The 27795-nt window shown below is 50.1% G+C and overlaps 3 protein-coding genes across 13 annotated transcripts in view; 1 reads left to right on the top strand and 2 right to left on the bottom strand.

Annotated features, from left to right (window-relative positions):
- The first annotated feature begins 834 nt into the window (after positions 1-834).
- Positions 835-6305, top strand: LOC115404023 (thymidine phosphorylase-like). Of its 2 annotated transcripts, XM_030113159.1 has the most exons (10): positions 835-982; positions 1346-1469; positions 2227-2429; positions 2853-2951; positions 3025-3154; positions 3237-3355; positions 3630-3792; positions 3870-4097; positions 4186-4326; positions 5708-6299. In XM_030113159.1, the coding sequence occupies exons 2-10, from the start codon at positions 1352-1354 to the stop codon at positions 5845-5847; spliced, it is 1341 nt and encodes a 446-aa protein (XP_029969019.1). In that variant the 5' UTR covers positions 835-982; positions 1346-1351; the 3' UTR covers positions 5848-6299. The 2 variants fall into 2 exon arrangements, with proteins under 2 accessions (XP_029969019.1, XP_029969018.1); XM_030113158.1 differs by lacking the exon at positions 835-982 and having other exon boundaries at positions 1352-1469; positions 5708-6305.
- lsm8 (LSM8 homolog, U6 small nuclear RNA associated) lies at positions 6155-8162 on the bottom strand. The gene is made up of 4 exons (XM_030113191.1): positions 7949-8162; positions 6876-6916; positions 6669-6796; positions 6155-6468 (listed from the first exon to the last, which is right to left on the bottom strand). Exons 1-4 carry the CDS (start codon positions 7977-7979, stop codon positions 6378-6380), a joined length of 291 nt encoding a protein of 96 aa, XP_029969051.1. The 5' UTR covers positions 7980-8162; the 3' UTR covers positions 6155-6377.
- A 2296-nt stretch (positions 8163-10458) lies between these two features.
- The window catches only part of grip1 (glutamate receptor interacting protein 1), a 35374-nt gene continuing 18037 nt past the window's right edge, over positions 10459-27795 (bottom strand). For 3 of the 10 annotated variants that reach the window (XM_030113103.1, XM_030113100.1, XM_030113106.1), the window contains exons 2-26: positions 24931-25011; positions 24350-24485; positions 24103-24248; positions 23923-24006; positions 23733-23808; positions 23509-23654; positions 23194-23341; positions 22911-23080; positions 22339-22476; positions 22011-22160; positions 21736-21922; positions 21428-21573; positions 20629-20709; positions 20309-20378; positions 18775-18920; positions 18089-18233; positions 17143-17282; positions 16853-17044; positions 16569-16722; positions 16340-16378; positions 15956-16067; positions 14762-14872; positions 14553-14669; positions 14323-14469; positions 10459-14244 (exon numbers count right to left, since the gene is read on the bottom strand). In XM_030113103.1, the coding sequence (XP_029968963.1) occupies positions 13930-14244; positions 14323-14469; positions 14553-14669; positions 14762-14872; positions 15956-16067; positions 16340-16378; positions 16569-16722; positions 16853-17044; positions 17143-17282; positions 18089-18233; positions 18775-18920; positions 20309-20378; positions 20629-20709; positions 21428-21573; positions 21736-21922; positions 22011-22160; positions 22339-22476; positions 22911-23080; positions 23194-23341; positions 23509-23654; positions 23733-23808; positions 23923-24006; positions 24103-24248; positions 24350-24485; positions 24931-25011 (3377 nt within the window). In that variant the 3' untranslated portion in view covers positions 10459-13929. Of the gene's footprint in view, positions 14245-14322; positions 14470-14552; positions 14670-14761; positions 14873-15955; positions 16068-16339; positions 16379-16568; positions 16723-16852; positions 17045-17142; positions 17283-18088; positions 18234-18774; positions 18921-20308; positions 20379-20628; positions 20710-21427; positions 21574-21735; positions 21923-22010; positions 22161-22338; positions 22477-22910; positions 23081-23193; positions 23342-23508; positions 23655-23732; positions 23809-23922; positions 24007-24102; positions 24249-24349; positions 24486-24930; positions 25012-27434; positions 27547-27795 lie in introns of those variants that run through there. The other 7 variants (XM_030113102.1, XM_030113105.1, XM_030113108.1 and 4 more) reach the window with 7 other exon arrangements.

The raw sequence follows: 27795 nt of genomic DNA on the forward strand, positions 1-27795 counted from the left end.
TCTGTGGCCTCTGGAACTTTCAGAGTGGCTCCTTTGTCAAAGAACCAGTCCAAGTTTTCTTTCAGTTTTTATTTTCATCACATCAGGTTTCAGTTGCAGGTTGTTGTACATTTCTTGAGCTGTTTAAGTTCCTTTAGAATTCTATAGTTGTCTTTAGTTCTCTGGGATTTCTTTGTTTTCTTTACTTTATTTAGTACTTCTTTACTTTATTTAGTACTTACTTTGGATCCTGAGGTTTTTTTTTGGTTTTTTTTTAGCTTCCTTTAGAATTCTTTCGGTTTCCTTGGGTTCTGTCGCAGATTCAACCAGGTTTCTTTAGGTGAAAAACATTAACAATGAAAACACAAAATACAACCCAAATGCCTCCTACAAGCAGTATTGTTTAAGAATTTTACTAAGGTTGAATTCAAAGTAATCCGAGAACTAATTATGATTTGGCAATAAAGACCCAAGTAACATTTCACTTATTTCACACAGTTTAAACAGAAAAAGCAATCAAATGCAGTAATAAATCAAATGCTTTCTCACACACCACACACTCTCAGAGTCCCTCTTTAGTAAATTTCTAACTTAACCATCATCAACATTTTAAATAATTATTCATTCTTGTATTAATCTGATAATCAACACAAGCTTTGCACTTCTATGGAAAAAAACCATTAAATTTAAAGTCTGAGTATGACGCTGAAACTTCCCAGGTGCTCTTGAATGCACCAAACATTTCTCATTGCAAACTGAAAGAGATGTTTAAACAAAGACCTGATCCAGAGAGGAAAGCCTGCAGTGAGTCCTGCCTCGGTGCAGACCGGCTCCTCCGCCCCCGGTCAGCCGGGGACATGAGATTGGTAACTTCCTCCAGGGTTTAATCTCAGACTGCAGTGGGAGGCGGAGCAGCTCACTGGCAGTTTTGCCAGAACAGTAATTTAGAAACCAAAAGTAAAAGAATCAGTTGTGGAGAGGACAGCCACGGAGCAGGGTGAAGGTAGGAGGGCTTCAGTCACATCATTTTAACATCTTTCTCTCAGAACGCTCACTATCCATCCAGAACGGAGGTTTTTCACCAGATGGTGGGGATGTCAGTGGTCTCTGTGGTGGGAGTCTGGGCCGCTTGTTGGGCAGAATTTCTGGGTGCAGCCGGGGTCCGGAGGGTGTCCGGTTCGGGGACCACAGGACTTCCTCTCTGCTTTATGCAGATGATGTTGTCCTTTTCGCACCATCGAGCCTGTTCAGTGGACGAGCCGAAGACGGAGGCTGGTTCTGCTAACACTAAGGAGAAGATGGTGCTCGTGTGAGCTGGAGCCAGAACTGTGAAGTGTCTCCTGCTTTTTGTGCTTTCCCCATCCAGGCCGACATGTCGTCCATGCAGGAGCTGATCAGGAAGAAGAGAGACGGAGAAACTCTGAGCGACGAGGAGGTGGCGGCGTTCGTTCAGGCCGTCTCCAATGGCAGCATCCAGCAGTCTCAGATCGGTACAAACTGACATTAACCGATATTTGGAAGATAATTAAATACGTATTTATCTAATACTACTGCCCCATTTGCTAGACAATCGGTTGAAATAGTAGTTTTGGTGAGTATGGGTCCTTCTATCGGGACCCCAGACCCGGACCGGATTTGATGCATGCTCCCGAACCAACTGACGGCACACGAAGAGAGTCGCCACGAATCCCAGCCCAGTTCCTCCCAAGCCTAACTGGGTCACTGGTTCAGGGAAGTCGAGGCAGAAGGTGAAATGAGGTGAAGGAGAGACGCAAATTGGAGGCTATAACCCATAATATACTGATAAAAGGCAAAAGGTTGCAGTTATGAGTAATAACCCACTATGACCCGTTGTAAAATAACAGGCCACTGGCAATGATTTGCTGCTGAGAGGTCGATCAAATGCATGAATACAGATTACAGATTTAATAAAAGAGCATATAAAACAGTCAGTGTAGCCTGTACTGGTATACTTTCACTTCTGCACGGAGCTCTGGCTCTGTTCCTCTTCCACAGATGGTTTCCATGGTAAACTTCTCCAAATGTGGCTCAAAACAGTCAGGAAAAACCCCAAAGGCATCCAAGGTCAACTGTATCTGCCAGAAAAACTCCCTCAAAGTCCAACGAAGAAGAAATGTTTATTTGAACAAACCTTTTTGGAAGGGCTGAATGTCCTGCTGTTTTTCAGAAGAATACATTATCTGGACTTGTTGTTTGGTGTGACACAAACTCCGTCTCCGCCTCCAGGCGCCATGCTGATGGCCATCTACCTGAAGGGGATGGTCATCGAGGAGACCCGGACCCTGACCAGGGAGATGATGACCTCGGGCGAGGTGCTGACCTGGCCGGAGGAGTGGAAGGGCCTGGTGGTGGACAAACACTCCACGGGGGGCGTGGGGGACAAAATCAGCCTGGTGCTGGCGCCGGCGCTCGCCGCCTGCGGCTGTAAGGTAGACCGACGTCCACCTGGGACATCACCTGTCCTGTCTGATCTGGAAACCTTTGGAGAAATTTCAACTATTGAAAACTCCAGACATAGACAATAGATCAGTAGAGAATGAATGTCCTGGTATAGAAGTATGAGGACAGACAGATTGTGCATGTTGCCTGTAATGGATGCTGTGATCCTCTCTGATCTCTGATAGGCCAAAACATGACAGTGATGGTGGCCACGCCCACTAGGCCTTGGATCCCTCGCAGCTAACCTTAGCCTAACCCTAACCCTAATGGTAACCCTAACCCCTAACCCCGACCAGATGATTTAGACAAAAAGAAAATCAGGTGACTATGAATGAAAGGTGTTTGGGGGCCTCATGGTTACAGCTGGCTGATTTCCTGTTGAACGCCGTCGTGACCAGAGTTCTGTCTGTCAGGTACCAATGATCAGTGGGCGGGGCTTAGCTCACACCGGGGGGACTCTGGACAAACTGGAATCCATCCCTGGATACAACATCCAGCAGTCAGCTGCTCAGGTGCTTCCGCCAAACCAGTCCTGCAGAGTGAGAGGTGTGGGCGGAGTCTGATGTGGGAGAGTCTCTCCTGCAGATCCGGGACATCCTGACCTCCGTGGGCTGTTGCATTGTGGGTCAAACGGAGCGACTGGTCCCTGCTGACAGGGTCATGTACGCCCTGCGGGACGCCACCAGCACCGTGGACAACTTACCTCTCATCACCGGTGCCCACACACACACACACACACACACACACACACACACACACACACACACACACAGGATTTACACTGTGGTTTTTTTCAGGTTCCATCATTTCAAAGAAAGGAGCCGAGTCGCTGTCGGCTCTGGTTCTGGACGTGAAGTTTGGACGAGCGGCGCTCTACAAAGACCTGGAGAGCGCTAAAGCGTTAGCACGAATGCTAGTAAGCACCTATAAGTCAGATGGAGACACTAACATCTCCCCACCACAGTATTTATACTGGAAGTTATCAAGTTAGTTTTAATTTCAGGAAAAATCAGAAGTTCCAGACTTTGGCCTTTAAAAAGAAACAGGAACCCTGAAAACTTTTAAGATGAGTTGGCCCCGGAGCTCAGAACAAACCAAATCCTGTCATCTTTCTTTATTCCCGCAGGGGAGGAATCTCCAGCGTGAGCCCGAGTGAGAACCCTGACCTGGTTTTCTGTGTTTCCCTCCAGGTGGACACGGGTAACGGGCTGGGGATCCGGACGGGGGCCGTCCTCAGCTGCATGGACACTGTGATTGGTCGATGTGTGGGGAACAGCCTGGAGGTGATCGAGTCTCTGGAGACGCTGAAGGGGAAGGGGCCGTCCGACCTCGTGGAGCTGGTCAACACTCTGGGTAAAGTCGGCGGCTCGAAGTCGAACCTCCGTAACGGATCAAACTGAAATAAAACAAGTGGAATGGTCTCTGTGCAGGAGGGATTCTGCTGGAGAAGATCGGCTTGGCGTCCGACTTATCGGAGGGCGAGAGGAAGATTTCGGAGGCCGTGAAAGGCGGAGCTGCTCTGTCGAAGTTCCAGGCCATGATGGAGGCGCAGGGCGTAGACGGCGAGACGGCCCGGAGGCTTTGCTCCTCCAACACGGACTACTTCACCGTCCTGAGGAAGTCTAAGAGCCAGCTGGAGCTGGAAGCCAAGGAAGACGGTGAGAAGATCAAACACGACACGTTCGAGGACAAAGTGAAGTTTTACATCCAGACTTTGTGTCACTGAGGTGACGGAATGTCCTGCAGGATTCGTGGAGGACATCGACGGAATGACTTTGGCTCAAGTTCTTCATAAGCTGGGAGCGGGGCGATCGCAGGCCGGGCAGCCTGTCAATCACAGCGTGGGGGCGGAGCTTCTGCTGTCGGTGGGAGACAGAGTCCAGAAAGGTGAGGATGATGATCAGAGGCGGAGCGTGTGTCTCAGTACAGAGGGGGCGGAGCATTCTGATAGTAATTTCACCATTCAAACATTACCTCATCCTACCATCAGACAACACACTAATGCTCACTGTTATTGAGCCAAGCAAACCTCTGTGCCTCAGAAGGCAGAATAAAGTCACAAACTTGTTCTGAAGAACAAATACACATACACGCGCACACACACACACACACACACACACACACACACACACACACACACACACACACACACACACAAACACACACACACACACACACACAAAAGCAGCCTGACAGCTGTCAATCTCAGAGCGTCCGCTGTCCATGGTGCTGAAAGCTCAGATAAAACGTCACGGGCTGAATCTGTACCGTCGTTGATACAGCTTAAATATAAAATGAACACAGCTGGTCTAAAATTACACGATCTATTCAGATAGATATAGACGCAGCTATCTATATCTTTTGGATTTCACGTATAATTTAAAAAAAAACAGACTCGGCGGGCTCTTATTGTTTAGCGCAACACAAGGCACATTCAAACCGGCAGGTGTTCAAGACGCTGATAAAGATAATATTTTTGAAGGTTTCACTGACTCACCAGTGGCTCTGTCTGTGCTGGAGCCTGCAGTTCAACTGATTCCTCCGTGATCCTTGAACATCCTCGAAATAAACAATCCAGGACAATTCAGAACTTTGTACATGCTGTGGTCGTTCTTTAAAGTTCTGCCCTCCTCTCCTTCATGGCGGCAAACCTGCCGACCACTTTCTCCTCATCAATGTTAATGTCCCGCTCAACACTCAGCAAGGTGAGGTCTGGCCGTCTGGCCTCCGATGTTGGGTTTTGGGTCGCACCGCTAGCGGCTAGCATAGCCTCGCCTTCAGTCACCGTTGTCGGGCTCTCGCGGCCACGGTGCGGTGTTGATAAAAAGTAAGACATTAGTTGCTGACAAGAAGCAACCAACTTCTCTTTTCTCTTGAATGCGCCAGACTGGTGTTTTTTCTTCTCCATTTTTGCTGTTTAACTTCCCTCCAGAGTTCAGATCAAGTGCAAAGAAAAACTGGTTCATGCCGCACAGCCAATCAGCCTGGCTGACAGCTCTGATGCATCCATGGACAGTCGTAAGAATGGGCAAATGGGAGCCCACACTCATATACCGTATACCGTCTCACACACACTGCACATTTTATTATAATTTATTTACGATTAAATGTGAACACGTCACATGAAACGGGCCCTATGACCCTGTGGGCCCTGGGGCGACCGCCCCCTTGCCCCCACTCTGGCTCCGCTACAGATGATGATGATGATGATATAACAAGCATTGCTGGAGTTGACGGTGCATTCAGGGACCTCCTGATGTTTTTTCAGGCGCCCCATGGTTGCGGCTGCACTACGACACTCTGGCTCCGACTCCAGACCAGATGAGTCGCCTGCAGAGCGTCCTGAAGGTGGGATCCGACGCCGGCGCGAAGAAGAGACTCCCCCTTGTCCGAGAGCTGCTGCATTAGACCCACAGGAGGCGCTGACGTTTCCCAGCAGTACTTTAACTGATCACAGCGCACTAATCTTGTTGACTGATCTTTTATCTTTATATCTGTGATCTTTATCTGATTCTTTACCACAGTGAAGCACTTTGAATAACGCTATATGAATGAAATTTACTTACTTACTAACCCTCCTGTTGACCGTCAGAACGGATTTTGTTCAGACGTCTGATTCCATGACTTCAACAGATTAAAGGAATTTTTATTAATATACGCAGTTTTGTATTAACTTCATCATCTATGTTTCATGTAAAAAGAAGCATGCAGGAGATCTGAATACAACAACAAACTTTATTAAACAGTTTGGTTGACAAAAAACACAATTTCTTTTTTTTAAAAAAGTTCAAACTTCAATAACTTTATAAAAATACAAAGAACAGAAGCACAGCGGCAGGACTGTCGCAGTTTCACCAGGACGTCTCAACCTCCAGTAAAACATCGCCGAGTCGAGCTGCCGTTGCCATGGAGACGTGGGTTGGTCCAGAGGTCAGAGGTCAGTGGACGACCGAGTTGAGCGGCTCGGCCCGAATGTTCCCTAAATCCAGAGTGGAGTCCGTTTCCTCGTCGATCTCGCCGATCACAGCGCTGAGTAAACAAACAACAGGGTCAAGCAACATAAACAACACTTGCTTTCATGTCAATAATGAACACTACGAGAAAATGAAAGACAGCAGTGGACTGGAGTCACATCAATAAATATGTGAACAGAAAAACAAACAGTGGAAGTCTTTTGTTTTGTTCTGTTGTTTTTTTCCCCTGAAATCACGTCAGAGAAATGTTCTCACACGTTGTCTCCTCGGACGATGTAGAGGCCGAGCACCACCTGCTCCACGCCCTGGCTGGAGCTGAACACCCGCTCGTGACTCTCGTCCAGGATCAGGTTGATGGTCTGATCGAAGCCCTTCAGGGTGCCCTGAACAAACAAACAAACGCGTAAACAAACCAGCGTGGAAGCAGATTCACATTCCTGTCGGTGAGGACCTCAAACGCACCACGATCATCCTCCCGTCCGAGGTGACGATGGCCACCGTACCTGCACCAGCAGCGTTAAAGAAAACACACAAACCCAGAGGCACTTTGTGTGTGTGTGTGTGTGTGTGTGTGTGTGTGTGTGTGTGTGTGTGTGTGTGTGTGTGTGTGTGTGTGTCTGAACAAGATGTTTTAACAGGTTTGGGTTTAAATTTCAATTTGCACTTCTATTTCCTAATATAGTCCAAGACTTCGGGTGCTGTCCTTACATATTTGGGTCATTTTACACGATATTAGAAGTGAAAATGTGTCGTTCTTGCATTTTTGTTTCTGAAAGGTTTCAGCATTGTTTTTAAAAAGATGCCGGTTTACACAGAAATAGCACAAACGCTAAACAGACACTCAAACTTTCATCAAAGTTTTCCGTTTTCACTTGAAAATCTGGCCTTGGGCATTTACAGTGAAAGAAAATCTCATTTTATAGCCTTCATTTACTCAATAGCTGCTTCTCAAATATTACAGTGGATTATAAACATATTTAATGGTGAATTTTTGAACCTAATAGTTCAAGTTCAGTTACCATCTGCACTCTGTTTTTTAATCAAGGTGCTTTGCCTGCTGTTGAAGACAAAGTGAAGAAAATTCTAATAATCATAAATTCTAAACACTGATGAGCTGCTTTAATATTTTCTGAATCAAAGTTAAAAAAAGCACAACATCCAAGCTAATATCTTGATCAAATGATGACGAATTAAACCATGTGTTGTGTTGAGAGTCTGCAGAAAATACGATATTTAATGGATTCTAAAGCGATTATGTCCAGTTTCTGCTTCAAAGGTGAAAATAAATACAGTATTCTGAAAACAAAAAACCTCGCTAAAGACTCAAGTTTCGCTTCTGAGGATAAATGATGAAAATGTTCAGGTTTCTCTCATTTTCCAGAGACAAAATCGCTTCAATTGTCAAACTAAAAACGTGTGACTGTAAATGATCACAACAGCCAAACGTCAGTCGCAGCTAAGCTAAGCTAGCTAGCATAGCGCCATTCATTCACACGGGCCGTTAGCACGCTAGCCGGCTCGCGGCGGCAGGATACGGTTGATGTAGCTCTCCAGCGCGGTGGACATGATGCTGCGTCCCGGGCTCGGTGCCTCTCGGTCCGACGGAGGGAGTCAGCAGGAAGCCGACACCGGGCGATTCAGCGGAGGCAGTCTGCGACAGGAGCCACTGGGAGTCCGGAGAAGCTAATCCACACTGAGCAGCTAACTGCACCGAGCAGCCGGAAGTGCGGAGCCGAGGCCGGAAATGACGTCACAAACAGGTAGCGTTTTAGCTTAATATTTACTTCAGAATTTGGCTCCTTCTAGAAGCCTTTTTGTGTTTTATAACGGAAATATTTAACCTTATAAGTCTGCAGAGCAATTCAAAAGACTTTTAATAATTTCACATAAATAAGAAACACTGTGACCAAAACAAAGATATAGGCAGGAAAATGCCAGTGTTCAAAGAATAAATTACATTTGCAGCAAACAAACCCTCCTAAATGCATTCAATTTGCAATTGTACATGACCCAACGTATCATTTCTCTTCACTGTTATTTCATTTAATAAAATAATGAAAAAGTTTTTTTTCCCATAATTTATTCAAAGCAAAATTTAAAATAATCCTCACACTTGTGTGAGTTAAATGGATGTTTTTATTAGATTCTTCATCCATTTTACTCCCAGATTATAACCTGTTTTTCAAAACTTACAAACATTTTGAAACGGTGGGGGTAACTGAATGAATTTTTTTTGTTTTTAGCTGCATGTTGCATACGCAATGTTGCAAAAATCAAACTTCACTTCCTTATAGAATAAGATAAACCTTAACCAGTGACATGAGAGAGAAACTGCAATGACTCTGAACAGAAGTGACTGTTTTTTCATATTTAATTTCATATTTACACTAAAATTTAGGTGTGTTGTGTATATTTTAATATAAACAAATAAAATGATAAATAGATTGCACTGCTTGAGCAGACCCCTACACTCAGTCACATTCAGCCAATCACACCAATGGAGGTGACTGTCATGCACCTACAGCTATTTGGGATTCTGTGTCTTGCTCAAGGACACTTTGACGTGTGGACAGAGGGGAGATGGGGAATCGAAGCTTCAATCCTTCAATTGAGAGACGTCCACTTGCGCATATGAAATCAAAGTTAACAGAAAAGAAATACTTTCCCCGAGGGAAATTCTTTGAAGTCTTCAGTATATTTGTAATAAAAATTGAATAATTCTGTATTTAGCTCTTTATTCAAACAAAAACTTGTTTCCTGAATTTACCCAAACAGTATTACAGCACTACCCGTCTTTACCGTTGCCATGAAGGAAAACGGTGTGTTCCAAAGCGAAGGTGTGTGTGTGTGTGTGTGTGTGTGTGTGTGTGTGGAGACAACACGCGGAGCCGGGGCCTCCCAGCAGGTCTTCATCTTTATTGTTGCTCAGTAGTTGTCCATACAAAGGGGGGTGTGGGAGGAGAGCAGTGGAGCCCGACAGGACAGACAGCAGGAACGTCATGCTACCAAAGTATTAAATTTGTACAAAAATACTTTACAACATCCCTGTTCCTTTAAAGAAAAATACAGTTTGGTTGGTTGGTGAAGCTACATGGAAACTAATCTGACCCACTATTTCAAATGGCAGTGCAATGCATGTGTGTGTGAGTGTGTGTGTGTGCGTGTGTGTGCGTTTTGTGTGTATATGTATGTGTGAGTGGATGTTTTGCTGAGGTGAATCACTAGAGTGCAAATCCCTGCAATGTTACACACACACGCACAAACACACACACGTTTATGACACACACATACACGCACACACACACACACACTCACACAGAGACGCAGTGTGTATGGCTTAAGATCTCACTCATCAAATTCCTCTGAAGTCCCGCCCCCTAAGCGAGGTGAGGGGCGTGGCTTCATCAAACCCTCCCGAAGCCCCTCCCCCTCAGCCGGACGTCCGTCAGTTTTCCGTGGCCTAAAACACCCGCGGGGCTAACGTGATCCGCTGAGCGATGAGCTCTTCGCAGTGCTGCTAGCGTCACCGCTAATGTGACAGATCGAGTTCTGGAACTGGAGCAGCAAACAGAACGCTGTGGGGCACGTTAGCCCTGTGTTCGCTGTGCATTCCTCAATAATTTAGCTTAGTTAGCCCTGTTGTTACTGTGCACTAATTGCTAGCCTCACCTCACCAGGGTGCGAAACAGAGTATTACCCAAGTTGAACATTTTCAAACCCGGATCTTCCCGTTGACTTTGATCTATATCTCCGTGGGAAGTCGTAGAGTTGTGCTCGCCACACGCCGACCGGGAACGCCGCTCTGAGGAGCGTCGGTCTTGTGCTCGCCTGGCTGTGCTTCGGTTACCCGTGTGCTAACAAGACGATGGCTAAGTGTTAGCTTGCTAGCCGAGCTCCTCCAAACTTGTGCTTGAAACCACAAAACGTTCACAGTTCTCAAAGATTGCTACCGAACGGAAAAAGCCAATCACAGCTGCCTGACAGTAGCAGCCAATCAGAGCTCTCTGGACCCAAAGAGCTCGTCCCATTGGGCTGTCTGGAGGGAGGGGTTTTATTGGTTGTTGGTGCTGTGGGAGGGTTCTGATTGGCCAGTTTTCAATAGTGAGTTCAGACTGAGGTGAGAGCGGGAAGGTGTTGACATCACTCCAAAATAAACACGCACGCACGCACGCACGCACGCACACACACACACACACACACACACACGCACAGGCGTCAGGACTTTTTGTGTGTGTGATATCGTATTTTTGCGTGTTTATGACGTGGTGAATGCTTTCGGGATCCGATGGTTCTCGATGTGAACAGCGATGGACTGAACCACTTTTTTTTTTTTTAAACCTATTTTACAGATAATCGGGTTCAGTCGTCATGGAAACAAACATACAAACAAACAAACAGAACTGACAACAGTCAATCAAAAAACACACCGATCGATTAGCATAATAGATCACTGTTACTGGGGGGTGGAGGGAGGTCAGGGAGGTCAGGGGGCGGGGTCATGCTTGGCTTCTCTCTGGGAGCTGATTGGTTCTTTTGTGTGTGGGTGTGTCGAGTAGAACCAATCACGGACAGGCGAGGGGAAACGTTTGCTCTCTGATTGGTTCCAGCCAATCAGCTGAATCTCTCAGGGCCCGGGCGCCTCGCCGTCCCGGCTGCTGATTGGTCGAGGGGAGAGGAGGGGGTGGGGCAAAGCCAAGACTTAGGATCTGAGGTGGGAGGGGCTTAACTGGCCTTGTGTTTAACGCACACTCACGTTAATACACACACACACACACACACACACATACACACACAACAGACACGCACACATACGTACACAGTGTGGCCAGTCTGACAGGTGTAAACAGTAGAAAAAGATTCTTATTGAACTGCTCAGTTTCGTCTTCATCATCATCATCATCATCATCATCATCATCAGGTTATTATTACTCTGTCTGCAGCTCGTTCATGGCACAAAAAAAACTAAAGTCTGAACAGTGAACCGTCCATTTCAGTAGGGATGCTCCGATCGCCGTCCGCTAAAAGTCACCTGACAGTACCAGTTTCTTTTAAAAATATTTGGTAAGAATGTAGCTGGTAAAAAATAATAATCAAAATAAAAATAAAAATGTACTTGTACCTAAGATGTGAAGAGCGCACCTGTTTGTTTCACAGTTTAAATTTTTCTCCGACAGTGGACGAGTGGTTATCTGACTCTTCTTTCGGGCAGAATTCAGGGCGCCTGTGGGGGCCGCCAGAGATCACTAGAGGCTTCGAAGATTCCCGACTGGAAATGTTGTTGGAAATAGATGAAACTAGCTTGTGCTTTCATTTTGTGTGTTGTTGAGTTTGGGGGGGTTTCTCGATCATCATCAGGGAAAATCTTCATAAAAGATATTTATAGTTTACTCCGAATAAGTGCATATTGAAAATAATAATATATATCTATATATGTTCACTTCATCTTCATTTCTGTACATAGATGTGCCAAAATGTCATCATTTGCTCATTCCTTCTAGTTTGTGTCAGTTTCTGTTATGTACATCAGTGCCCCCCTGCAGCCCGGTAACTGAAGAATTCTGGCTTTATTTATTGATAAGTGTGGCTTTTTCTACCAGTGTTTGTCGTCACTGTGACGTTTAGAGTCACAGATCAGATATTTAGAGGACAAACTGGACAAAAAAAAAAAGAGAAAAGAAATCCAAGGTTTTGAATTCAACGGGAACATTTTCAGGAACATCCTCTTCAACTGTCTCTCTGGGTCTTCTGATTCGATCCCCAGTTGAGTCTTAAAACAGCGTCTTTGGGTTTCCAAGATCTGAAAACATCTTTCAATTCTTGAATGACTATATCATGTAAGAGTTTCCTAATCCTGCAGAATTACCGGGTTTCTAACTCGACACTTGCTTTTGGCTCGTGACCTTCTTCCTTCATCACACTCTATCGCACTTCACACCATCGTTACCAAGATTTCACTCAGTAAGAAATGAAATCTTCAATTCACTCAACTTGTACCTGAACCTCATCGTCTCTCCACATTCATTTCACTCAAAGAACCACCTGAGATCTCCTATCCGAGCCCAACCTGGGACGCCAAGCAGCGAAAAAACCTGTTTGTCAGCCTCTCAAATAAAACCCCAAATCTGTTTTGTGACATTGAAGGAGAAAATTCAGAATAGTTCAACCGTCAGTAGTTTTTTTAAACATTCGGACTCTTTGTACCATCAGTAGTTTTTCAGTGTTGAGACTCCTGGTACGGTCAGTAGTCCGTCAGTAGTGTTCTACGTTTGTGCTCTTCTTACCGTCAGGAGTCTTCCCTGTCCGGAACAGCTGTACCGTCCAGAGGTTCGGTTCCTTCTTACCTTTGGATTCTCAGACCACGGCCCTGTTTGCGGACCGTTGAAGCTAATAGCAGCAGACCTGGTAAACGTTTAAACTCATGACTCCAGCTACACCCAGAGGAAGACGTCAGTGAAACTAATCAGTAACAATATGACTTCTGGTAATCCCGATCACACCCGCACCCCCTGATCGGAGCATCCCTAGTGCCCTTGGCAAAGCTTTCTTTCCATCAGCAGGTTCTGGATTCTGGACTCAAGTCCCATCAGTCTTGTGCTGCTGTGGTTCTGGGCTTGTCAGACCAGGAACCACAGTTGTAGTTCTACTTAGGACCAAGAACCACGGCTTCAGAATCCCAGGAACTGGCCATGGCTCTAGATCTGTAGCTAGATTTCCCTGACCACTAAGACCACAAACAAGAACCACGCCTTGGACCGCTAACACCTTTCGTTGTGGCTCTGGCTCCAGGAAGAACAGAACCATGGTTCTGCTGCCACCAAAGACCAGTGTGACTGTGGCCTCTGTAGGACTGGAACCCATGGTTGTGTAAACCTGAGACCATGAACCACAACAGTGTCTTGAGTCAGATAAGACCTCTGGTTCTGGCCTTTGTGGGACCAGAAGCAGGGACTCTTTTAAGACCAAGACCTGACCCCATGTACCCTGGACCCATAAGACCACAAGCTGTGGGTCTAGTTCCAGAAGGACCGGCGGCCCAGTGCTAGACTTTGAGAACCAGTAACCATTGGTCCTAGAGCAGTAAGACCAGTGGCTGAGGCTCTAGTTTCAGCAGGACCAGTAAGACTCAGTTCTAGGCTCATGGAACAGTAAGACTAGTGGTTGTTGCTTCAGTAGGGCCAGAGTCCACGGCTCTGGGTCTGTGGGACCAGTAGTGATCAGTCAGTAGTTATGGATCTGGATCTGGATCAGTGGTTCCAGTGATACCAGGAGTACCAGTGTGCAGACCTGGGTCAGGTGAGGAGTTGCTCCGGGCCAACAGTGTGCTTTCAGGCTGCTTCGGCAGTTCGAGGGGCAAACTTGTAGAGGTCAAAGGTTGGTGGTCGTCCAGAGGGTGAGCAGCACCGTGGACGGTCCACTCAGAGCCAGTCTAAACGGGTTTGATCTGCTCTCCTCACTGACCCGTCCCACTCAGTCTGGTCAGAACCGGGCGAGCCCAGTTGGATCCCGGTCTGGTCCGCTATAAGGAGCTGTTAGTGACCTGGCCCACTCCAAGCCCCACCCCCAGGCCGTCCCCGGGCTGGCTCCACTTGATGGGGCCGCCGTCGTCTCCGTGGCCAATGGTGAGTTCCGAGGGCTCCAGCTCGCTGCTGATTGGCTGGGGGGAGTGGCTGTTGTTGGTGGTGGCGTCGGCGTGATTGGCCAGCAGGGAGGAGGGCGAGGAGGAGGAGGAGGACGGGTTCCGACTGATGACGAGCTCCAGCCGGTTGGGAGACTCTGCGATCAGCGGGACGACGAGGCAGCAGTCGAAGTCTCTGGTCCGAACGTGGTTGATCTGAAATGATGGAGGGTTAAACATTCGGCTGAAGAGTTTTGGGGGTTCTGGTTGTTTGCGTTGGACACTTCTTGGCACCTGCAGTATTCGGTCGAAGGCCTTGAGACCGCCGCGCTCCGCCGGGCCTCCTGGCCGGATGTTGTTGACGTAGACGCCGCGGTCCAACATCCCGTCAGAAACGCTGAATCCAAAGTCCTCCAGGTCCGAGGCCTTCTCCAGCGTGAGCTGCAAACACAAGCAGACGGCTGAAACCACCGCGTCCGCGCCGGGCCACCGAGGAGCCGGCGGCCACGGGGGTCAAAGGTCACCTTGTGGAGCTCCACGGGGTTCTGGTTCAGGATTTCATTAACCTCCTGCCTCATCTTCCTCATGGCGAAGGCTCGGCGCTGCGGGTCCGAGGGCAGGGTGTTGGACCGGGGCGTGACCTGCGAGAGTTCATATTCAAAGAACGTTTTCAGACTCAAAACGGCGAAATGGAACTTATGACGCCCGAACAGGAAGTGGTCCGGCGGAGTACCTGCGGCCTGGAGTTGCTGCGTTCCTGGAAGCTGGCCTGGCGTCCCAGCGTGCTGCGCAGCGGGGTGGGGTCGTGGTTCAGACTGAGGGTGGAGCCCGACATGATGGTGGCCTGGAGACAGCCAATCAGAGAGCAGCAGTAAGAATCCAATCTGGCAGTCTGAGATGAGGCGTGCACGTAAAACGTCACGTTCTCCAATCTTGTTCTCATGAAGAGAGTTGACTGACGGGCTTCACAAACCTCTCTGTTGTCTCTACCACTGGGATCTATTGTTGTCTACGAACCAGATCTCCTGACAGGATCTATTGTTTCCCGCAGACGTCTGACGGAGAACTCACAGTTCCTACTCTCGTCTCTGCTGCTGGGAACAAGCTACAGAACGTTTGAATGGAGTCGATTGTCTTTCACGGAAACGAGTGACAGGATCCATTCAGGGGTGTACTTCTCTCCATCTATGGGATCTATCGTTTGTTGTGACGTGATCCGCTGGCAGTGCTGGGACCGAGTGTCTCTGCTGATTCATTTACTGTCGGGTTCTACTTTTTCTCCACTGGTAGTGTCCAGTTTTGCATTTGAGAGTCATGCACAGAAAAGAGTTTTGAGATTGAATTTAGTCTTTTCTGAAACAGGATCTACTATTGGGATCTACTGTTGTTTTGAGTCACAGAATATGTTATAACATGATGGGATCTATTCTTTCATTTGGCAAAATCTAATCGTCTCTACTGACGGGATTTATTTACGGATCCATCAACAAATGGGATCAACCGTTGTCTGTCAGGATCTACTGCAGGGATCTACTCACTGGACGTATGATAAAGTCTGCTCAATGTTCCTGCTGAGAGGCTCCACTCCGCAGACAATCAGCCAATCAGAATCAAGAACGCATCAGACGCATGCACGACGGACACGTGCGCCTCGCGACCATAAAATCTCCCAGCATGCCCTGGCTCGCGGCGCGACAGCGAGTGCGGTTAGATTCACACTGAAAACCAGCGAGCGGGGGAGGGGTTAGTGGGGGGGGGGGGGGGCAGTGGGACAATACCAGAGCGAGGACCTGCGTCTCGCCTCCAGACTCCTGAAAGAAAATCAGTCATTTCCCTTTTTTTTTTTTGTTGTTTGATCAGACGGCTGCAGCACTGGCCAGGCCCCGGCTGCCAGCAGGGGGCGCCGCGGCGCCGGACCGTCCCTCACCTCCAGCTCTCGCAGGATGCCGCTCTGTCCACACGTCTCCAGGTCCTCCAGCGCCTGAGACCAGAAGTTCTCCTCCTGGTCCGGCTCGGTCCCGTCGTGTCCCACCGTGAACCTGGAGGTCAGAGGGCGGCCGGTCAGAGAGGAGGACGGCGCGGCGTGCACGTGTGCACGCACGCACAGACACACACGCAGTGACAGACGGGGGCCGGTCATGCTGGTGAGTTCGCTCCACAGGACGTCACGGATGCAGCGAGCACATACGCGCCCGCCAGCCGTATGTGTCAGCGAGGACGGGAGTGAGGGGTCAGAGGTCACCGGGTGAGGGGGGCTGTGTGGGTTAGGAGGAGGTGGGGCGAGGTCAAAGGTCAACGGTCGCTGCGGTACCTGCTGTCAGAGATTAGGCCGCTGGGCAGACTGCAGCCTCTGCAGACAGAGACACACTGCCGTTACCGCCGTTAGCTCCACGCTACTCGCTCCCATTACTCTGAACAGGGGCCGCTAGCTGCTAACCGCTAGCTGCTAGCCGTTAGCTGAGCGAGGTCACACGGTTTCCGTCTTGTACTGAGCGTGAAAGCGGTTCAGTGTGGAGGGTTTCCCCTCGTGCTGGGCTCACCCTCCGAGCGGCGGGCGGTCCCAGTCGTCGTCGCTCAGGCCCAGATCCGACAGCGGATTGGCTCTCTGGCGGGCGGAGGAAGACGATTGGCTGTTGACCGTCTTGGCGTTGCGCCACTCGTGGAAACTGTACGGCGATGACTGAAAAGGCGGAGCTTTGCAGACCAAGAAAGACAGAGAAACACGGAGTGAGCAGCAGACACGGAGGTCACTAGAGGTCACTGGAGGTCATTGGGGGTCATTAGAGGTCATTGGAGGTCACTGGAGGTCATTGGGGGTCAGTACCGGGGCTGGTGAAGCTGCTGTCCATGTTGGAGCCGTCCCACGACTCCACGGCGCTGTCCACCGACGGCAGCGTGGTGAACGCCCGCTGGCTGGTGGGCGGAGCCACCATGATGACCGGCTCCTCCTCTCCGTCCTGGCTGTCCGGGTTCAGCTCGCCGCCCGGACCAATCACACAGGACTTCGGGCTGGACACTGCAGACAGACAGGAGGCCATTAGTGACGCGTGGACCGCCAAAACATCCGGAGCGCCTCCTTAACCGGAGTGCATTTCTGCGTGTGAGCGCACGTACGCTCGCCCTGCTTCTTGATCTTGAGGGTGACCGTCTCTCCCGCCTGCTGCAGCAGACTGATGGCTTCGCTCAGAGGCTTCCCCTTCAGGCTGCTGCTGTTGATGGCCAGGATGCGGTCGCCCACGTGGATGGCGCCCGTCCTGCAGTCAACACGCCACACGCAAGCTCAATCAGCGGGAACATAAACCCAGTTTACACTGCGTCCTTTAACCATTAAAACCATTAAAACAGCTAAAATAACAATCTTTGCTAAACAGCTAAAGTGGCTAAAATAGCCACTTTAGAATAAAACCAGCAGAAACAGGTTGAATAGCTAATGACTCAAAAAGCAACAGCTACAGCAGAAGATGAAAGATCTAAACTTAAAGTAAAATGTGAGTAGATCAAATGGTTAAAAATGCTCAAAAGGCTCAAACTATTAAAGCAGGCAACACAGCTGATTAGCTGAAATAACAGCTAATGATCCCAAAACGCTACAAAACAAAGGCTACGAGTGCAGAAACATTACAAAATAATACATAAAATGTGACTAATTTTTAAATTCCAGAAAAGGGAATAAAAACTATAAAGGTTCCTGAGCTGCTATTTCATGTTCATCATTAAACGTTTTCTTTTTGGCTGTAGATACATTTTATTTTGAAAAAAGGGCAATCATTTGGAGCAACCAGAACTTCTAAATTGTTCATCAAACCTATTAAATTAAAAACTGGCAGAGAGCAGAAAGCTCGAGCATCACTGATGGAACGTTAGATATGAACAGCAGAGGGCGCCACTCTCCACTGGATGTGAATCGTTTCTTTATGTTTCATTGATTTTTATCTCCTATGAAGCCTCAGGTCTTTAACAGTAGATTTTGGATTCCTCTGCGGCTCGCGTCCCAGACTCCGCGGCCTCCGCCCGGCGGACGGCCGGCTCGGCCGGCTCGGCTCGCCCAGCGGCGGTTTACCTCTCGGCCAGCCCTCCTTTGCTCAGGGAGGAGATGATGATGGGGTCGAAGGGCTCCTCCGTGCCGGAGATGGTGATTCCCAGCGGGCCGCCGTACCGCTGCAGCTCCACCGTGTAGATGATGCTGCCGGACACTTCCTGTTCGTCTGAAACCCAGAACCCCGACAGATCAGCACACAGCTCATTAAAGGTCTTGTAGAAAGTTTCCGTCGCTCGGGTTGTCCGTGTTCTTTAATCCACAAACAAAAACCGGACCAGTTTGACTGGATCCTAAAACCAGAGGCTTCCCAGCGGTTCAATAACAAGGTCGATAAGTTGGGAGTAGAAGTTTTAAGGAGCCATAAATTCAGTAACTTCACCACCTCTAACGGGAACACTCGCCAGTTTTAAGGAGTTCCTGAAATACGACTTTATTGAGAAAGTGGTAAAGGTTTTAAAAGAGGTGCAGCGTGGCGAGAGACTACGAACCTCCAGAAGACACTGAGGGAGGAAACAACAGTTTTATTACACGTGAGCAGAGATGGCTGGAGAAAGTTTTTAGACTCTGAGATGTTTCTGAAACACGGACACTTGGAGATATCGTTGAGAAAACTTGAAAACGCTGAAATGCGGGTGGACGATACAACCTTGAAGGTATTCAAAGGGACATTACAGATCTAGAGAGAGTGAGAGATTTGGAAGATCTACCCGAGTTGTCTTCGTCTTTGCGGATCTTGAGCTTGACGAGCTCCTCGCACTGCTGGAGGATCTGGACGGCCTCCTCCATGGAGCAGTTCTCCACCCGGATGTTGTCGATGGCCAGCAGCTTATCTCCCAGCTCCAACGTCCCGGTCCTGACCGGCACACACACACACACACACACACACACACACACACACACACACACACACACACGATTGACCCTTAAAACACTCCTCAGTCCTGAAGCAGAGGTCCGGTTTGATCCGGTCCGCCTGCACTCTGTCCTGGAGTCCTCGGGGTGAGTTCAGAGGAAACATGAAGACACACAGTGACTCGATGTCTCTCGGGCTCCTCCTGAATGAGCTCTTCCTCCCGTCTCCACGCTTGGAGGCGGTCCAAACGCTGCCGAGGCTGCAGCCAATTTCCATTTAATGAGTCTTTTCATTTTAATTACCTTTTGTGGGGATGATGAGAGAAAGCTTGTAAGCTTTCAGCTCCTCTCAGATTGCCAATTGTAAGATCCGAGCAGGAAGAAACAGATGGACGCTCGCCGATCTGAGCTACTTCTGGCTAATTTACAAGGTTGTTCTCTTTTCCCCGTTAGCCGTTGAGCAACATGTCGGTTAAACAAAACAAATGTCAAAAATTGTTTGGTTTTTTTTCCTTTTTAAAAAGCCTGAACGGCTTCATTTTACCATACGGGTTAAATACACTGTACAGCTAACGCAGATGCTACCTGTCCGCTAAACAGAGCATTTTATGCATCATGGGCCAACACACATGACCTACAAACCGCAAACACACACACATACACACACACACAGGACGGCTAGCCTAATTATCCAGCCGTGCACAGACGGCTGACCGAGCTTCAGCGGTTTAATTTTAGCTTCTCGTCCAGTTAGAGACGGAAACCAGAGCGGACTGCTCTCTGGTTGAAGACGAGTCTGAATCGGGCGTCTTAAAAGTGGGCGGAGCTCCAGAGAGTGTCTGGTCGATGGCTTTTCTAACACGCTTTTCCAACAGTTACTGACAATGAAGACCCGTTTGTTTTAGTTTAAAGGTTACTGGTTTGGTTAAGATCTGGTGTACGGTTTGGTTTAAGGTTAGAAGTTGGTTAAAGGTTGGGTTATGGGTAAAGGAAGGTTAAAGGTCTCATGACATGATGGTCAAAAAATGGTTAATATTTAGAGTAAAGGTTTGGACAAGATGATGGTTAATGGTTAAAAAAAGTGAAATTATTGGCTTAGTTAGTAGTTAAAGGTTAGTTTAATGGTTTTGTTATTAGTTAAAAGCCTAGTTTAAGGTTTTGTTAATGGCTGAAGGTTGGGTTAAAGGTTGATTAATGGTTAGGTAGTAGTTAAAGTTTTGGTTAAAGCTTGGTTAGAGGTGGAAAGTTTAGTTAATGATTCAATTATTGGTTAAAGGCTTGGTGAATGGTTGGTTAACGGATTGGTTCATAGTCAAAGGTTTGGTTATTGGCTAAAGGCTTGGTTAAAGGTTGGTTAAAGGTTTGGCTAGCAGTTAAAGGTCTGGTTACCTGTGTGCGACGCTGCCTTTCTTGATGTCGGAGATAATGAGCGGGTCTCCAGGCTTCCTGTTGGAGGGAGCTGCAAACACAAAGAAATGAAAACATGTAAATAATTAACTCTGTTTATGTCGCTGCCACAAAGAAAACAAGTGAAAAGGGGAAGAGAGAGCAGGAGATGTAATATTGACGAGTGGCTCAGAGCTGAATGTAAGACGGCGATGTTCCGCCTCCCAGGCGAGGAAACACCGTGTAAAAACAAACTGCAGAGCGGAGGAACAAGCCAGTGCGGCGTGGAGACGAGCCGTTCTCCTGTTCCTGGGGTTACTCACAGCTGATGGTGATCCCCAGCTCCACCCCCGGTTTCTTGGGCAGCTTCACGTGGAACGTTCCTGAACTGGGGATGACCGACTCTGAGACACGAAGACAGAGACAGACAGTTAACTTCAGCACGAGAAGCAGCGCTGGAAGACGAGTCAACCAGTCTGGACGGAAAGTTCTGTCTGGTCAACTGGATGTTTCTGAGGCCTTGCAGAGTCCTGTATCGGATCGTCCTGCAGCTACACATATGTGTGTGTGTGTGTGTGTGTGTGTGTGTGAGTGTGTATGTGTGTGAGAGTGTGTGAGTCAGTCCATTGTAAAACCCGGGACGTGGGCGGATGATTTTACGGCAGACGGAGTTGGTAACAAAGAGTCTGACAGCGGAACAGAGCGAAGGCAAGCCGGCGATGCGACCAGCCAGCCACAACACCGCGGCGAACACGCCGCCGTCCCGTCGACAACGAGGACGAGACGAGTCGATTCACCGCAGTCACAACAGGTCCGCCCGTCTTACTCACATCTCCGAACGCGTAAACAGGCTGTCGAGGTTACGAAGCGCAAAATCTGATAACTTGTGTGTGTGAGAAGTTTTCAGTGTAACAAATAAGATGTGGATGAAGCTGAAGTGTTTGATCAGTGACCTGTGGACGGAGTTAGAGGGAACATTATTCATTATTCAGTGACTTTTGTTTGCTTCACATTGCTTTAAACTGTTGACTCATTGCGGTTTGTTTTCTACAGTAACGTGTTACGCTGACGATGCGCTGCTTTACAGAAGAGATATACAAAGTGGGAGTTGCATGTTTTTACCGGCCACGTCGAACTCGATCTCCAGCGTGAGCTGAGCGGTGATGGAGGAGTCTCGGAGCAGCTGGTTGGTTTCCTCCAGAGTGGAGTCCTCGGTGGGAACGCCGTTTATGGACAGAATCCTGTCGCCGATCTGCAGGATCCCACATCTGCAAGAACGCACGGAACAGGACGTAACATGAACAAGGAACCGGCTGCTGACTCAAAGCTGAAATATCTGTCACATTTTAAAAGGGCACATATGTAAGGGATGTGCATTTGTGGGATGAGCAGCCAAGTTGAGTTTGTGATGCTAACGTCAGCGCCGTTACCTCTCGGCGGGGCTGTCGGGGTCGATGTAGGCGATGAGCGGCGGCGAGGACAGCGTTTCCGTGGCGAAGACGCCGCCCTGCAGCTGCAGGCCGAAGCCCATGATGCCGTCGCCGAGCAGCGTCACCTCGGTGGTCTCGGTGTGAACCACCTGCCCGGCCAGACCCACGGTGCTGGACGCCAGAGACACTGGAACAGCAAGACAGTCCTGTGGTGTTGGAGCTGCCGCTTCTGGAGGGACAGCTTCGGGAGGGTGGGACAGTAAAGACGGACTCACGGGAGCTCTTGAAGTCCTTCTTCTTGGCCTTCCTCCTCATCAGCGTGCCCCGTGGACTTGTGGGATACATGTTCCTGGGCAGCGTGCTCATGTTGAGGGACGAGAGACTGTAGGCGGACATGGAGCCTGGAGAGAACGAGTGACTGAGGGCTGCAGAGAAAGAGAGAGAGAGAGGGAGGAAATCAGACAGGTGGCGGGAGAGAGCGAAAGTGAGAGAGGAGGGGTGAGACAGGTGGAGAGAGAGGGAAAAAGGGAGGGAGTGAGACAGGTGGTGGGGGGGGAGAGAGCGAGAGAGAGAGAGAGAGAGAGAGGAACGGGGTGGACGTACGAGGGTTGTTTGTATGGCGGTTGTGCGATCTGGCCCCTGATTGGTCGGGGTGGTACGTGTTGTAGTGGTAGGGAGGAAGGATGGGGGCGGAGCCTCCGGTCTCCCAGGGGAGGGGGCGGGGACTACGCTGCACCTTGACTGTATACACACACACACACACACACACACACACACACACGCAAACACACGCACACACATGCACGCACAAAGAAGGGTGTTTAGGTTAAGACAAGAGGAGAGGTCAGAGGTCAAAGGTCAGATCGAGGAAGCATACATGTTACCACCTCCTCACACATGTATGCCAGGGCAGTGTGTGTGTGTGTGTGTGTGTGTGTGTGTGTGTGTGTGTGTGTGTGTGTGTGTGTGTGTAAGAGAGAGCCATTCAGGGCCGGTGGAGTGTGTGAGTACCGTGCTGCGGTGCGTTCAGGGCCATGTGAGTGTGTGAGTACCGTGCTGCGGTGCGTTCAGGGCCATGTGAGTGTGTGAGTACCGTGCTGCGGTGCGTTCAGGGCCGGTGGAGTGTGTGAGTACCGTGCTGCGGTGCGTTCAGGGCCGGTGGAGTGTGTGTGTACCGTGCTGCGGTGCGTTCAGGGCCGGCCGGGCCTGGTGCTGCGGCAGGATCTCCATGCGGACGGTCTGACAGGAAGCCGACAGCAGCTGCGTCGCTTCGGCCAGCGAGCAGAACTCCATCGACTTCCCGTCCACGGAGAGGATGTGGTCGCCTGCGTGAAGAGCGCCGCACCTACATGAAAAGCACAAACACACACACATCAAATGGACGAGAGCCACACACTCAAAACACACAGAATAACAGAAAACAAGACACACACACAGTAAACTCAGAAAGGCGCCCACCTGTCTGCGATGCTGGCCGGCTTGACCTTATCGATGATGATCACCTGCTTGCTGCAGAACATGGAGGTGGACAGAGCCACGCCCAGGCTGGAGCCCGTCGCCTTGGCAACCTCCACCAGCAGCGGACCCGACGCCGTGGCAACCGAGTCTGAGGCCAGGAGGAAAGTTCCACAGGGTTCAGGGACGGGGCCCCTGAAGTTCTGCTCTCACGTCTTCACGTTAACGGTGCTTCATGCTGGATTCACGCTTTAATGTTTATATTCTGATGAACTTTATCGGGAGAATGCGGCGGCGGCGGCGGCGCGGCGGACTGACCCATGACGGAGACGTCGTACTCCAGCAGCAGCGTGGCCTCCTGGCCGCACTGCTTCAGGATGCTCATGGCCTCCGACAGCGTGCTGCCGTGGAGGCGGATGCCGTCGATGCTCAGCAGGCGGTCGCCGGGCTTCACCGTCCCCTCGCTGCCCGGAGACAGGACACCGTGTTTCAGGGAGCTACGGCGGGGGGGAGGGGTCAAACAGGGGGGCGGGGTCACTCACCGGTCGGCCGGCCCGCCCGGCCGGATGGTCGTTATGACGATGGGCCGAGACTTGTTCCGGTCCTCATGGGCGCCGCCTGCCAACATGAGGGGTTATTCATTCATTCATTCATTCACCAAAACAACTGAAATATGACTCTTCGGGCCAAATTCTGATCCATCGACCCGCAGCGGCGGCGGCGGCGCCTCACCTCGGATCACGAAGCCGAAGCTGTTCCCCTCCTTGTGCAGCGTGACCTCCACGTTCTTGAAGACGACGCCGGATCCCTGCACGGCTGCAACGCCACATAAAACAAAAAAAAACCACAGCGGTCACCGCCGGCGCGTCTCCGCGGCGACGCTCCGGCGCGGGGTGGGCGGGGCCTACTCACAGACGGGCGGCAGCTCGAACTCCACCTCCAGCACCACGCGCTCGCCCACGTTCTTCAGCAGGCTGATGATCTCGTCGTGGCGGAACTTGGCGAGGTTGATGCCGTTCACCGAGCGGATGTAGTCGCCCACGTTGAGCTGGTCGCTCCTGGAGAGTCGCAGGACGCCGGATTCAGACCTCTCCTCTCCAAGCTGGCTGTAACTCCAGCCGTGTGTGTGTGTGTGTGTGTGTGTGTGTGTGTGTGAGACCTGGCGGCGATGCCCCCCTGCCGCAGGTTGGACACCCGCGGCTTGCCGTCCTTGTCGATGCCCCCGGAGACGGTGAGGCCCAGCGTGGTGCCCTCCTTCTTCATCAGCTCCACCACCGTACAGCCGCGGAACTCGTCTGCCGGGAAACAGCCGGACGTCAGTCTGACGCCTCCAACGGACGCACAGAAACAAATCCAGACAAGCGGGAGGGAGAAATCTTCTGCCCTGTCGTTCATCTATATTTCATGGGGACGTTGAAATATTAAGGAGGAGGAGACGGAGGATGGGGGGGGGGGGGGGGGGGGGTTCAGGCCGGACCGGCGTGATGTAACCAGTCCTCCGGTGATAAAGCAGGAAGCAGCGTTTCATTAAAACGCCAGATTTTAATAATAATGAACGGAAGCTTCGCAGTGGATCTGCTTCCCGCTTCTCTTCCTCCGTCTGGCAGGAAAAATGCAAAACAAGCACATTTCTGGCAGCAGCTTCTGAATGAGCGAGTTTCAGAGTTCCGCCGCTGTCCGACCAATCACAGGTCACAAACCGCCCCATCGTGAAGGTCAAAGGTCACAGGCGCGCCTTACCCGGTATGCTCTGCCTCCTGATGGCCAGCGCCCCATCGGGAGGCCGCGACCCGGCTGAGTGTTTGGTGTACGGCCCCTCATCTGCAACACACACACACACACACACACACACACACACACACACACGTTAATACACACTCCTCCTGATCTGTTAGCGTCTCGATAACGATCACCTTGTGATTTAACCTCCAGCAGAGTCCTGAAGGTCACCAACCTCCAAAGCTCCAGACAGTTCTCTTGTGTGTTTTTCAGGTAATCAGATTACTTTAAAGCTCTACTCCACGGTCCCTGGCCTCTCTCTGGACCGGTTTCATGTCTCTGACCGAGTCCAGTCCCGCCAGCCGGTTCGTCCTGGACCGCTCTGCGGGTTCCTCACTCAGTCCTCCTGTCGGATCGCTGATCGTCTTTTCTTCTGACTCCACTCTGATTTCATCTCCTCTCATTCTGTCTGCACAGTTTCCTCCATTTCTTTCCGTCTCAGTCCGTGGCCCCCCCCCTTCCTTTACCACTGACCGTGCAGTGGATCGGACCGAGCCTCGGCGCCGCCCCGCCTCGTGCAACGCCCCGATTTCCATCCCTAAAACCACCCGGAAGGCGGCTCTCCGGTCCTCACAACGCGAGCACCACCGGCTCAGTCACACACACAGAGCGAGGCTAAGTGGAGATGAAAGCCTCCTCTTCCTCCTCCTCCTCTTCCTCCTGCTCTTCCTCCTCCTCCAGATGTAGGACAGCAGCGTCTCTGTTCTCCGACTCACACACTGCGCCGTTATATAACAACCTGCTGCCATCGAGCGTAAACCAGGCCGCACTCCAGATATCAAATGTCAGCCACCTGTGACGGGCAGGTGAAACCCCCGCCGGCGCCCCCTGCAGGCCACAGGAGGCGGCAGCGGCGGGGAAAATAACTCATGAAAAGCAGCAAAACAAGACCGACGACGTGTGAGGCGTTCAGGGAGCGTGGGTGATTTCAGTCGCCAATATGTGTGAGAATTGAACTGCAAACTTCTGTAAACTGTAAAATCTGCTTACAAACAGAGAGAAACTGTCGCAACGTCAGACAAGAACAGGAGTCGGTCATCTGGGACACGTTACTGCAGAGACCTCTGCTGCTCGTCTGCACACCGAGAATGAGAGAAGTCTGCACAGCTTCAATGCACGTGAGGCGTTTAGGGACCAGGCAAACCGAAGTGTCGACAAACAGACGGTAGCATCTGGAACGTCTGTGAAAATAATCCATCGTCTACGTTCAAGTTCAACCTCAATTTAACATCATATCTGTATTAAGAGAGGCCGACGTGTGTCAGACGTTCAGCAAACGCGGGGAAGTTGCAACATTTTCGTGTGACATTCAGGAATCATGGGTAAAAACGAGATTCAAGCAGCATGTGAGTAAATACGAGCTGCATGGATGAGCTGCAGCCTCCAGGAACAAGCAACATGTGCGACATTCGGGGAACTGGTAAATTATAGCCTCAAGATGTAAAATGGATGTGAGGCGTTCAGGAAAGTCCAGTAAATTGTCGTCTCCAGAAACAATCTGCACGGGGAGCGTTTGGGAAACGGCAGTAAATTGTATAGTTCACTCTGAACAAGAGTTAAACTTTCAAAATAATCAACAGGCGAAGCATTCTGGTTGACTATATCGTAAATAGTAATCTGAAGCCTCAGAGTGGTCTGTGTCCGAGGGACGACCACAAAACCATGGTCAACTGCAGCATCTCCCACCAGTTTAGGGTCACTGAAAAGACGCCTCCTCACTGCTGGGAGGGCTGAACCTGCTCAGATCCGGAGGACCGTCGCTGCATTTCTGCTTCTCGTGGAAGGAAAACCGATTCAGACGTAAACAGGAGGAACTCGGCGAGGACGAAACCAGGAAAACCAAAAACACCCCGAGCTTCAGGCGCTGGCGGAGGCTTCAGGTGCTTCCGTCACAGTGGGGATTTTCTCCATCAGGAGAGGTTTGAAACGTCCCATCAGGACCTCACACACACACACACACACACACACACACACACACACACACACACACACACACACACACACTTATGCATAATCACGCACACACACACACAGTTAATCTCTGTTTCAGACTGCCCTCCTTTTCTCTCGCTCCGTTATACACACCATCAATATTACATTCATTCTCTCTCTCAGCCGCTCTCAAGGTCTCTCGACCGGCGCAGCCATCGACTGAATGAATCCATCAGGAGATCATTTACAATACACACACACACACACACACACACACACACACACACACACACACACACACACACACAGGTCATAAATAAGCATCTCTCTCTCTCTTTTCAATGTCAGCAGTTTACAGTGAACGACGCTCGACCACAAACACACACACACACACACACACACACACACACACACACACACACATGCATGTAACATACGTATGTGAAAACACGCTTCACCCCCCACCCCGCTCTCTCTCTCTCTCTCTCTCTCTCTCTCTCTCTCTCTCTCTCTCTCTCTCTCTCTCGCTCTACCTTTGTTCACCCTGCGCAGGATTTGGCAGCGGCATTTGAACGACACAGCGATCATGGTGAAGCCGAGCCGGGCGCCGTCGTCGTCGCCTGCCCCCCCGCCGCCATGCAGAGGATGCAGCCGCCAAAAGATAGAAAAAAAAATAAATAAAAAACAACCAGCACTACACCTCCTCCTCCTCCTCTTCCTCGCCTCCTCCGCGAGCGAGCGAGCTCCTCAAACACAGACCGTCATTGAGGCGAGAGACGAGAGAGCGAGAGAGAGAGAGAGAGAGAGAGAGAGAGAGAGGGAGCGCTGCAGATGTGAAGCTCCTCCATAAAATCAGGCAGAGGAGGAGGAGGAGGAGGAGGAGGAGGAGGCAGA

Source organism: Salarias fasciatus, chromosome 17 (assembly GCF_902148845.1).
Source record: "Salarias fasciatus chromosome 17, fSalaFa1.1, whole genome shotgun sequence".
In the NCBI taxonomy this organism is placed as follows: domain Eukaryota; kingdom Metazoa; phylum Chordata; class Actinopteri; order Blenniiformes; family Blenniidae; genus Salarias; species Salarias fasciatus.

What these genes read in the sequence shown, in the direction of transcription:
- lsm8 (XM_030113191.1), bottom strand. Translation starts at nt 7,979, where the DNA reads ATGTCCACCGCGCTGGAGAGCTACATCAACC. An exon ending in GCTGGAGAGCTACATCAACC is followed by an intron (nt 6,917 to 7,948) that starts GTATCCTGCCGC and finishes CTGCTGGTGCAG; the next exon opens with GTACGGTGGCCATCGTCACC. An exon ending in CGGACGGGAGGATGATCGTG is followed by an intron (nt 6,797 to 6,875) that starts GTGCGTTTGAGG and finishes TTGTTTGTTCAG; the next exon opens with GGCACCCTGAAGGGCTTCGA.
- LOC115404023 (XM_030113159.1), top strand. Translation starts at nt 1,352, where the DNA reads ATGTCGTCCATGCAGGAGCTGATCAGGAAGAAGAGAGACGGAGAAACT. An exon ending in TCCAGCAGTCAGCTGCTCAG is followed by an intron (nt 2,952 to 3,024) that starts GTGCTTCCGCCA and finishes TCTCTCCTGCAG; the next exon opens with ATCCGGGACATCCTGACCTC. An exon ending in GGAGCTGGTCAACACTCTGG is followed by an intron (nt 3,793 to 3,869) that starts GTAAAGTCGGCG and finishes GTCTCTGTGCAG; the next exon opens with GAGGGATTCTGCTGGAGAAG.